We start from the raw sequence: 12290 nt of genomic DNA on the forward strand, positions 1-12290 counted from the left end.
CTAGTACGTCCGCCAGACACCTAAGACTCTCCTTTTAAGTTTTATTTTTTTTGTTTCTGATGATTTACTTTATTCTTAGTAGTTTTATTGTTAGAATATGCTAAACACTTATAGGTGTACCAAAAACATAATTCTTAAAAACAATAAAAGTATATTTTTACTCTTCTTCCTTTTTTTTTTTTTTTCTTTAGAATTTTACTCTAAAGTACTAGGGAAGGTATTTCAGGTCAACAGGAGCTCTGGCCTCAGAGACTCAGGCTGATGATGACCTTGCCATCCTCATCCTGTGACTTCCAAGGTCACTATCTATCCCAGCCCTCAATAAGGGGAACACACCTGGAGGAACCCGTGGGAGGTTTCCAGGTGGGAACCAGAAGTGAATTATATGCCTGCCCTTCACATTCCAGAGTGCTATCAGTAAAGGAGGGGAGAGCAGTGGTTAGAGCCTGTGTAAATCCTGAGGGTAAATCTTTATAATATTTGTTGATGGAGAATGAGAAAATGAGAAGAGGCATCAAGAATTTTCCTTGACTGAGCAACTGGAAGGATGGAATTGCCATTTGCTAAGATAAAGACTGCAGAAGGAGTAGATTTGAGCAGCAGGAGGTTGGGGGACAACAATTTGATTTTGGACATATTAGGTTTGAAATCCTGGTTGAGTAGACAGTTGAATATTTAGGCCTGGATTTAGGGGAACATTTCAGGCTGGAGATTCAGATTTGGGAGTTGAGAGCATAAAGCTGGTATTTAAAGCCACGAGCCCCATTGAGATGACCTAGGAAGGGAGTGTAGAGAGACAAGAGAAGGGTCTGAGGATGGAGCCTGGGCTGTGGAGGAGCCACAGTGGAGACAGAAGGAGTGGTCAGTGAGGAGGGAGATGAATCAAGAGAAGTGAGATGAAGAAAGTCTTTCAAAGACCAGAGCGGGACCAGCTGGGTCGAATATAATTCTTAGGTCAAGGAAGATGAGGACTGCGAAGTAATTATTGTTTTTGGCCCAAGAGCTATGTCAGTTTCTGTGATGAATATCTCCTGCGGAGTAACAGATTATATGGAGTTAGCACATATTTTCCACTCCTGTCCTGAAGGTCACCCTACCCACCTCCATTAATAACAGATGTGTTGGCCCCAGCTGCCAATGATTCTGCTGTGTCTTCTAGGGTCTGCCACTCCCCTGGAGTCATTTTCTCCGCTGTCGTCTGGAAACAATCAACTTTCCATCTCTTTGATTTCCAAAGTTGGTGTTAGAACCCAATGAGAGATAAAAGGAGAAACACTTGGGAAGCCCAAGTTCTAAACTAATGCCCCAATTAATAGTCACTAATACAACTAATACCCATGTTGTGTTAGGAGCCGACTGTGTGTCAGTGCCATGTCAAGCATTGTAGCTGCATTCGCTCTGACCCCACAATAATTCCATGGGTTGGATGTTATCCCAAGCTTGTAGATGAACACACCAAGAGTCACATGGGAGAAGTGGCTGAGCCCTCATGAGCTGTGTTTCTATCAGATAATGGGATTTTCTTCTGAAATTTCATAGTCCTGCATGTTATTTTTGTTTTTGCAGAAAGGGCCAAATAAAACCCCCATAGCTGCCATCTGCCTGACCAGCTTGGTGACCATGGCCTTTGTCCTTGTGGGTCAGGTGAACATTCTGGCTCCCATAGTCACCATTAACTTCATGCTGACATACATCGCGGTGGATTACTCTTACTTCTCCCTGTCCATGGTTCCCGGCAGCCACCCCCAGGTGCCTGAGCCAGTGCACAGGCAGGACATGGAAGCTCTCCTCTGCTCTGAGCACCTGCTGTTGGAAAAGGCTCCCCAGTATGGCTCTGAGGGTACTGCCCGAAGCCTCTCTGAGGGCACTCTGCTAGAATTCACCAAAGACATGGATCAGCTCCTGCAGCTAACCAAGAAGCTTGAGAGCAGCCAGACCAGGCCAGGAGAGAGCAACAGGATCCCAGAGCATCCGAGGGGGAAATGCAAGAAGGCCACCAAGCAAACCCTGCAAGATAGCTTCCTCTTGGACCTCAAGTCGCCAACTTCCTTCCCCGCAGAAGGCCCTGACAGCTTGTCCACTGCCATCTGGGCGGGGCAGGAGTCCTACTGGAACAAGCAGGGTGCCAGGAGGGAAAGGGCTCAGCCTGCGAGAGCGCGTGGAGAACAACTTGTCCCTGAGCTGAGTAACCAGCCAAGGCCAAGTGGAGAAGGTGAGCGCCTTGAAATCTTACTGGGGCCTCCTAATTTGGGGTGACTACTGGTTGCCTCACCTACCCGGTTAGCATAACCCTCTTTAGCCAGCTCACTTTAAAGTCTTTGTGAATTGTATTTTGTATTTATTTTAAAAGTTATCTTCAAGTATCAGCTGAATTTGTAATTCTACTCTGTTGATTTCAGACAGAAATTTCTACCTACTCCTATATGTGGGAGCCTTGGCTAGTAATTGAGTAGCATTTTTATTTTACTCAAAAACTAGCTGAAGTATAAGGCCAACGTGAATGAAACCGATTTCTTTTTCCAAGAACAGTGGAAATGTGTTATGACAAACTGCCTGGCAAAAACTCAGTATGTTTTGTCTGTGGAAGATAAATATCCCCAAGTGGGCAAGAGGGGGTGGGGAAGGTGGCGAAAGGAGCACAGCTTTTCTTTGCTTTCTCAAATCGGCAAACACTGGGACCCCGAGTGAGACTCTCAAGGAGAGGCTCAGCCTGAGGAATTCTGAGAGAGAATGTGTACTTTTTGAGTCTTCCGGATTTTAGGTGCCTGACAAGTGTTACTGCATGTAAGGATAGATACTAGCATTTCCCATTTCACCAAGGAAGACCCTGAGGCTCTGTGAGTCACAGAGGAGTCTCAGCGCTGATACTTTGCACAGCTGGACGTGGCACCCAGGTGTGCCTGGATTTGAAGCCAAATGCTTCCCTTCCCGTTGCCCTGCCCCTGAGAGCTGTATAGCCCAGCGGGCAGAGAGGAGCAAACGCCTGGCACATAGAAGGAGATGTCTAAGAATAAACGCTTTACATTCTCCCACACACCTACTTTCTCTTCCTTACCTCCACATCGGTGTGAGGTAGGAACGCTATTAAAATTTTAAAAATCATGTAGTTTAATAAGCCAAGTGGAGTTAAAAGTCATATAATAAAAAATAGTTTCCTCTCTTCTATACTATCGCCTTTATCCTTCTCCATCTCCTGGTCTCACCCCTGGAAAATCCCACTTTCAAGCAAAAAGGTGCTTCTTCTGTTAACCTTAATGTTGCTAAATAATATATTTGTATTGCTAGTTTTAAAAAATCCTCATGGGAGGATATGTTTTTTATTGATTTGAGCGAGAGAGAGAGAGAGAGAGAGAGAGAGAGAGAGAGAGAGAGAGAAACATCCATCGGTTGCCTCTTGTATGCACCCCAACTGGGGATTGAACCCACAACCTAAGCATGTGCCCTGACTGGGAATCAAACCCACCACCTTTTTGGTGTACAGGTTGTTGCTCAACCAACTAGGCCACCTGGCCAGGGCTATTACTACTTCCTGATATGTCAGTTTCAGATATCATCTTTTGACTTCCCGTTATGGTAAATGAAGATTTAACTCATGTATACCCCTCTGACATCTCATTCAATGTCCCTGTGTAATTATATCACTGTTTTGATTAGCTTAATATCTAGTATTCATATTATCATAATTAAGTAAATATTGCTTACCTCTGAGCCATCTACTCTACTATGATTACATGTCTTTTTTTTGTCCAACATTTTCTGTTTCCTGGAGTTAATAATTACATTTTTAAAATTTGCTTTTTTGGGGGGTCATCAATTATTCTCTAAATGCTCTGGCAGATATGTCAAATGCCTCTCCGTGTTGTTTTCCAAATGCTCGAGTTCTTCAGAAATCTGTCATATCCATCTGTTTTCTCCTCTGGCCCACGGCTGCTCTACTGTTCTGCTTGGACTGACTGACTGTTCCACTCTAGGCTGTCGGTCCTAGGCCTGCTGCAGGCTGCTGTCTTGGATCCAGGATAGAAGAGATTTCTTCGATGCCATATTATAGTAGACTTTTGCTGTTGTTGTTTTTTGTTGTTGTTTGTTTTTTTTTGCCTCCCCAACACTGAGTGACCTCCCTATGTTTGAAGAATTTCCAATGTTATGGGTCTTGGTGGGAGGCAAAGCAAGCCTTTCACACTCAAAACAAAACGTCAGATGTCAGTTTTCCAACCTCTCCTGCAGCCAGAGTTCAGGCACAAGACCCAAACTCTGCTAACTGGATAAGCCCTCCTTATAATGGGAACTGGAAACCCAAAGCAATGCGGACTTTGAGGAACTCTCTGGAAGCAGAAAGTAGCTGCAGGAGGCCTACAGTCCTGCCTCCAGCATCCAGGGCTTCCAGGGTCCATGGGCAGGCAGGCTGCGCTGTCTAGACCTGGGTGCCTGCAGCAGTGATGGCTCCATTGGGCTGCTCTGACATACAATTGTGAGTGTTGTCCCTGGCTGCATAGCCCTGAGCTTGATTCGGTAGCCCTCCCAGCTATTCTCAGAGGGGAGGCTGGGAAATGTCTTTTTGGCTGGTCATATTGCTGCTTCACACGAAACTGTGTAGTGATTTTCCTAAGGAAGAAGAGTAGATTGGGTGGCAACATTCGGGCTATGCCACAATTGTCCTGTTTTCAATTTCCAAGAGCTCTGGGGTGTAACCTAATTCGTCCTTGTCCCTTAAAAAAAAATGAGCATCATTTTATTCTTGTTTCATGGGTAAAAATGGTTTATCTTATCTTTCTGGTAATAGTACTTATTCTCCCTTTAAAGTCTTTTCTGCTCCTTTTACTGTCTTTCCTGTGTTAGATCCTTTTCTCTTTGGCTGGATCTCTCTCTCTCATTAGACGCTTCACTAACATGTCTGCTGATCTTCTTATCTCTGTTCATACTTAGAAGTGAAGCCCTAAAAAGCACACTGGGCAGGGCTTGTTCCTTGGGAACCTCGCTGTGGGATGATTAGGGAATTAACTGGCTTTTTCACAGAGGACTCACCTGTAACCATCTTCTAGAGCAGTGGTTCTCAATCTTGGCTGCACACTAGAATCACCTGGGAATCTTTTTAAAATCCTGATTTCTGGGCCTCGCCCTCCAGAAATCAGGATTTTAAAAACATTCCCAGGTGATTCTAGTGTGCAGCCAAGGTTGAGAACCACTGTTTTCAAGGGTTCCTCCGGGGCTCCTCCGTTCCTCCGCAGAAGAGTCACTTAATCTCTTGCCTGAGGGTCACCTTGATGGCTGCTTGCAACCAGGGAGCAAGGTAAGGTAAGGGAGTTGGGGGCTCCCCACTGTTTAGGATATAAGCTTTCATTTAATCCCCCAGTTTCTAGCCCAATTTCCCTACTCTCTGCTGTGCCTGGTGTCCTGAGTGTAGGCACTCTGTGGTTGGATTTCTTTGGAGGAAATCCCCCCTGGGAAGGGGATAGGGCAAAGAAGGAGTTGTTACCACTGGACAGAGGGCCTCCGTGTCCACCTGTTTCTTTTGTTGTTGTTGTTAATCCTCACCTGAGGATATTTTTTCCATTGATTTTTTAGAGAGAATGGAAGGGAGGGGGAGAGATGGAGAGAAAATGGATGTGAGAGAGACACATTGATTGGTTGCCTCCTGCTCAATTGGCTGCCTCCTTGCACACACCCCACCTGGAAGAGGGCCAGGGATCAAGCCTACAACTGAGGTACATGCCCTTGACTGGAATCAAACCAGCGACCCTTCAGTCTGCAGGCTCACACTCTAACCACTGAGCAAAACCAGCGAGGGCCCAACTGTTTCATAAGTAGTTTTATGACTAACCCCCTGCACCTTACCTCTTCCCAGGGACATGCTACTTCCTGGTCCTGAACTTTGCTGGAGCCTGGGGGGTGCATTGGGCTGCTTCTTATCAGCACCTCCCCTGCAGGCTCTAGAGTTCGTCCCCTCTGCTCGGCCCAGTCTGTTACTGCTCCTCTGTCACCTTTTCATCTTCCAATACCTGTTTTTATCTTTCCTCTCTCATTCACCTTGTGTTTGTGGACTTATACCTATTTAATTCCTTTTCTGTCTTCTCACTGGGTTTTCAGAAAAGACTTACAGCCAGCTTGCCATGTTTAATCGCTGCAGTGGTTGCTACCCAGTCGCCCAGTTGAGAAATATCATAGTTACTGACCACTCCCTCCCCTCCATCCTTGCTGCTTTGCCTTGGTGTAGACCTCATCATCTAGCACCCGGGCTCTTGTTAAGTCTCCCAATCAGTCTTCTGCCCCCAGATTTCCCCACATCCTGCTTCTCCTTCTCATTATTGTCCACTGAAGGATGTTTCTGAAATAAAACTCTCCTCTTGTGTCTCTTAGTTAAAAACCTTCACCAGAATCTAATGCCTTCCATAGACAGTCCAAGATCCTTGGTGTGATCTTTAAGGTTCTTTATAATCCAGACCTACCTTCCTGGCCACTTTCCTCATGACAACTCATGCACTTACTTGTGGATCCACCCAGACTAGTGCTCTAAACACGTCATGTTCTTCATTCCTTCCTGCCTTGGTGTATGCTGTTCTGCCTCCTCAAATTGCTTCACCTCCCCCTTCTCCATCTGGAAAACTCTGACTTCGTGTTTAAAATCCATCTGACTTTTCAGACCCATTTTTATGCCCTCTGAGAAGGATTACCTGGTCCCCCTGCTGTGCAAGCATAACATTTGATTCATACAGGAAGTATAAATAATTATCACATTGTCTTACACATTCAGATCACATGTGTTTATACGTTTGTCTTCAGCTCCGCTCATCTGTCTGTCTTAAGGAAAAGAAAAACTAGTTTCATTCCTGTGCCTTTAGACTGTGAGCTTCCTTTAGTCATAAACCATGTCTTTCCACCTTGTATTCATCACAGCATTTCCACACGGCACACGACACATGGCATCCAACAAACACTCAGTAAAAGCTGGTGAAATTGATGAACATTTGAACAAATATTGTCTAAAAAATTTAAACATTGATCAGTAGAATAGAAAGTGTAAACTGTCATAAGAACCTAATCTGTGACAAACCAGATGCCATGAAATAACAAGAATCAAATTGCTACTGAATAAATGCTATTGAGAGCAAATGGGCCCCCAAAATTAACTTGGGGCTGTATTTTATGCCTTATATAGCCACAAATTCCTTATTTATAACAGCTGTGCAAGAGAAATATTTCTGACTATTAAAGACATCATCAGAGATAAAAAGGATCTGATTAAATGGAAATAAAAAACATTTGAACAATGGTGCCGCAGAAGGAAACAATTATTCAGACAAACACAACTGATAAAAGCATACCTTCCAAAGCATATTATTTTTAAAAACAGGAAGGTCAGAATCCAGATTATATTAAGCAGAGGTCAGAAGAGATGAATATGTAGTTTACATTTGAAAAATCAATTCCCAGACTCATTTATTGTCCACTCAACAAACCAACTTTTACTTTTAAGTGTTAAATAATGTTTGTAGCTAAAAATAGGCAGCATTTATTGAGCATGCCCCATGTTCTTGACACTGAGAGAAGCAATTAACACAGATTGTCTCATCTAAGCTCAGCTTTAGGCATTGTTAATACACATACATACACACACACACACTAGTGGCCGGTGCACGAAATTTGTGTGCTGGGGGAGGGGTGTCCCTCAGCCCAGCCTGCACCCCCTCCAATCTGGGACCCCTTGGGGGATGTCCTACTGCCGATCCCTGTGGGATCAGGCGTAAACCAGCAGTCGGACATCCCTCTCACAATCCAGGACTGCTGGCTCCCAAGCGCTCGCCTGCCTGCCTGCCTGATTGCCCCTAACTACTCCCCTTCCAGCCCAATCGATGCCTAACTGCTCCCCTGCTGGCCCAGTTGCCCCCAACTACCCTCCCCTGCTGGCCCGGTCACCCCTAACTGCCCTCCCCTGCAGGCCTGGTCCCCCCCAACTGCCCTCCCCTGCTGGCCTGATCTCCCACAACTGCCCTCCCCTGCCAGCCATCTTGTGGCTGTGGGTGCTGCCATCTTTGAGGGTGGGGCAGTCAATTAGCATATTCCCTCATTATTGGCCGTGGGTGCCACCATCTTTGTGATGGTGTGAGGGTCAATTAGCATAGTCCCTCTTTATTATATAGTATACATATACATATACATATATATTTGATTTTAGAGAGAGTGGGAGGGAGAGGGATAGAGAGATAGAAACATTGATGAGAAAGATGAGAGAGAAACATCATCCATCAGCTGCCTCTTGCTGGGGACTAAGCCCGAAAACAGGACATGTGCCCTGACCGGGAATTGAACTGGTGATCTCTTGGTTCATGGGTCAATACTCAACCACGGAGCACCACTGGCCAGTGTGGCTTGGTTGGTTAGAGGGTCATCCCATACATCAAAGGGTGGCAGGTTCAATTCCTGGTCAGGTTACATGCCCAGGTTGTGGGTTTGATCCCCAGTTTGGGAGTGTGTGGGAGGCAACTAATCAATGTTTCTCTCTCTCTCTCTCTTCCTCTCTAAAAATCAATAAAAAAAATTTTTTTAAAAGATGTAACAAGGAATATAAACCTGTTTAATTGCCCTGGCTTAGTAAATCTATTTGGGGGAATTGCATAATCAAGTTAGAAATAACTGAAATGTACCGCATTTGGAAAGCAGTTAAAAGAATTGCATTATCATGATAAAAGGCCACCTGGACTTGAAATAGGATCATTGTGGACAGCATCTGTGCACATTCTCGGTTTGTACATGCTGACTAGAACTGTGCTTATGTATTCTGAGAAAGTCATGAGGTGCATTTACAGAGATAGTTTAATATTTAGATTCCTAATGTCTATAAAGTTACTTAAATTCATGATTTAAAAAATTAACATAATTGTTTTCACCTTTCATGTTTACTGTGTTTATATCTGCATGGATTTTGTGAACATTGAATATGTTAGACATACCATTATATTTTAAAAGACACTTTAATATTATTTTTACTCTGTTTTTTATATTTGATATCTTTAATGTGCCTGATGCATGGTTTTTTTTGTTTGTTTGTTTTGCAACTAAAACTTGAAAAGTTAAGTTGCCTTTCTGGTCATTACTCTAGAACAGCGATTCTCAACCTGTGGATCATGACCACTTTGGCGGTCAAACGACCCTTTCACAGGGGTCGCCTAAGACCATCCTGCATATCAGATATTTACATTACGATTCCTAACAGTAGCAACATTACAGTTATGAAGTAGCAACGAAAATAATTTTATGGTTGGGTCACAACATGAGGAACTGTATTTAAAGGGCCAGAAGGTTGAGAACCACTGCTCTAGAATTTCTAATGTGAAAAATGTCCCCTTCCACCAATAATCCACAAGGCTTGTTTTTTCCAGCAAAATCCTTAACAAGAGAAAAAAATTCCTTTAGTTATTTGGAAGGATTTTGAACCATATTGTTTGCCTATGCTGTGAGACCTATTCAAAGTCATTGAGCATCCTTGCATGAATTCTCCCTCACATTGCTGATGTGTTGTCCTTGCCTGCAGGACACGTCCCTTCCTAACTACTTTCTCCTGAGCTTCTCAGAAAGCGTATACACACACACACACACACACACACACACACACACACACACAGACACACACACTTCCCTTAGGTACACTGTAATTGATGTTGTGCAAGATCAAGGTCAAGTATGAAAAGGTGAGCTTAACATTTGGCAAATCTCAGAGAGGCAATAATCTAAGTCCTTAACCAATAGTGTTCCTTCTTAGTAACCAAGAGGGCAACTGTATTTCACTAAGCCAATGGCTGGAAAAAATGAACCATGCATTGAACATGTTAAAGTTATACAATTTAACTAATGGAAGTATAACAGTATTATTTCTTTTTTTAAAAAGTAGCAGAGCCATCAATTCAAATCAGTCATAATGCTTGGCAGAGTTTATTTCAATCCACAATTAATAGGGAGACATTTTTTGAGCACTTCCTATACATGAACTTCTAAATGTCTAGATTTGGCATTTAGAGATATAAGAGACACAGTCCTTGCCCTCAGGTATAAAAGATAAATATAATAATTGGCAACATATGATGAAGGAAGACAGATGTTGAGAGAATAAAGATTTCTCTGGGGGCTGGGATGGTTTGCTCATTCATTTAACCACATGAATGGAACATTTACTACATTCTAAGCACTGTTCAAGGTGCCGGAGAACATGCTGAATAGACATGGGTCTCTGCTATCATTGAGCTTGCGTTCTAGTAGGGGAAGGTACATAAACAAACAAACAAATATACACTGTAATGTCAGGTACTATGATGAGTAATAAGGTGGGGTGATGGGATAAGAGAGAGACTAGGTGGGGAGAGGGCGTACTGTTTCAGAGAGGTTTGTCAGGAAAGATCTCTCTGAGAAGAGGGCATTTCAATGGAGCAGTGAATTGTACAGTGAGGAATAGTCAAATTCTGAATATATTTGATGGTAGAGTCAGAGGATTTACTGATGGACTAGGTGTAGGTGTGAGGAAAAGAGCAGTCAAGGATGAATCATAGATATTTGAGTGAATGGTGGTGTCATTTATTCAGATGAAGAAGACTTGGGGAGAATAGATTTTTGCAATAGCCATGCTAAGGTTTGAGGTGCTTGTTAGCCATGTAAGAGGAGCTATTGAGAAGAAAACTAGATATTCAAAATTTTAGTTCAAGGGTCAAGGATGATGTAAATTTGAATCATCAGTATATAGATAGTATTTAAAGCCATGGGACTAGATGAGCTATCTCAGGAGTGAGTATATATGGGGGTAAAAGGAGTGCTGAGGACTGAATGAATGTTGGGATATTACAATATTTAGGGTTTGGAAGGTGAGCCAGTAAAGAAGACCAAGAAGAAGTGGTCAATGAGGTGGAAGGAAAGCTGGGAGAATGAGGCATCCTAGAAAGCAAGAGAAGGAAGTGTTTCAATAAGCAGGAAGTGATCACATGTGTCAGTTGCTGTCTGAAAGGCCTCATAGGATGAGGACTGGGAATTGACCATTGAATTTGAAAAGATCAAGTCATTGGCAACTTAGGAAGAGTAGTTTTAGTGAAATCTTATAATCTTACGAGTGGGTTGAGGAAATAATGTGAGGTAAATAATGTATAGGCAATTCTTTTGAGGAGTTTTGCTATAAGGAAGACAAAGGAATAGGGCAGTAACTATGGGTTGACCAGAAGGTATTTGCTTAAGTGGGAGAAATTGCAGTGTAGGGTATTTATGTTTAACTAGAGGTATCTACACTAATAAAAGAGAAAAATGGTAATTGGCATACGGCGATACCGTTTTCATTGGCTAATCAGGGCTATATGCAAATTAACTGCCAACTAAGATTGGCAGTTAACTGCCAACAAGATGGCGGCTAATTTGCATATGTAGGCACAATGCAGGGAGGCGAAAGGGAAAGCAGGAAGAAGCCCCCTGCCACTGACAGTGATCTGAAACCCAGGGGGGAGCTAAGAGCTGGGGGGCAGGGCAAAGGCGGCCCTGGGGCCGCCTTTGCCCTGCCCCCCAGCCATGATCAGAGAATCAGGCGCCTTTGCCGCCCTGACCAGTGATAGCAGGAAGTAGGGGTGGAGCCAGCGATGGGAGCTGGGCACGGTCGAAGCTGGCAGTCCCAGGAGCTAGGGGTCCCTTGCCTGGGCCTAAAGCGAAGCCCACGATCGCGGCGCCCCCCGCTGCCACTGCGGGTCCCCGCTGCCTGGGCCAGATGCCTAGACCAGAGGCGTTAGGCCTGGGCAGGGGCGGAGCCTGCAACCGCGGGGAGCTGGGGGTCCCCTGCCCAGGCCTGACACCTCTGCCGGAGGCCTCAGGCCTGGTCAAGGGGCCGATCCAGTGATTGGTGATCGAGGGTGATGAGGGTCAACTCCTCTGGCCGAGGCATCAGGCCTGGGTGGGGGGCGGAGCTGGGGATTGGGGGGATATGATGGTCCCCTTGCCCAGGCCTGAAGCCTGGGTCAGAGGTGTCAGGCTTGGGCGGGGGGTGGAGCAAGCAATCAGAGGGATATGGGGGTCCCCTGCCCAGGCATGATTCCTGGGCCAGAGGCCTCAGGCCTGGGCGGGGGCCAGAGCCAGTAATCGGGGGGAGATGGGGGTCCCCTGTCCAAGCCTGACACCTCTGGCGGAGGCGTCAGGCCTGGGCAAGGGGCCGATCAGGCGATCGGAGGGTGATGGGGGTCAACGCCTGAGGGCTCCCAGTATGTGAGAGGGGGCAGGCTGGGCTGAGGGACACTCTTCCCCCCTCCCCCACCCAGTGCACGAATTTCGTGCACCGG

General features: G+C 45.0%; 1 protein-coding gene across 1 annotated transcript in view; it reads left to right on the forward strand.

The window, feature by feature from the left end:
* The window catches only part of LOC308515014 (solute carrier family 12 member 8-like), a 38426-nt gene that overhangs the window by 14654 nt on the left and 11482 nt on the right, over positions 1 to 12290 (forward strand). Inside the window, exon 4 of the mRNA XM_081085406.1 lies at positions 1567 to 2212. Within this exon, the coding sequence (XP_080941532.1) occupies positions 1567 to 2212 (646 nt within the window). The remainder of the gene's footprint in view (positions 1 to 1566; positions 2213 to 12290) is intronic.

Source organism: Myotis nattereri (genome assembly GCF_964212035.1).
Source record: "Myotis nattereri genome assembly, chromosome: 3".
Classification (NCBI taxonomy): domain Eukaryota; kingdom Metazoa; phylum Chordata; class Mammalia; order Chiroptera; family Vespertilionidae; genus Myotis; species Myotis nattereri.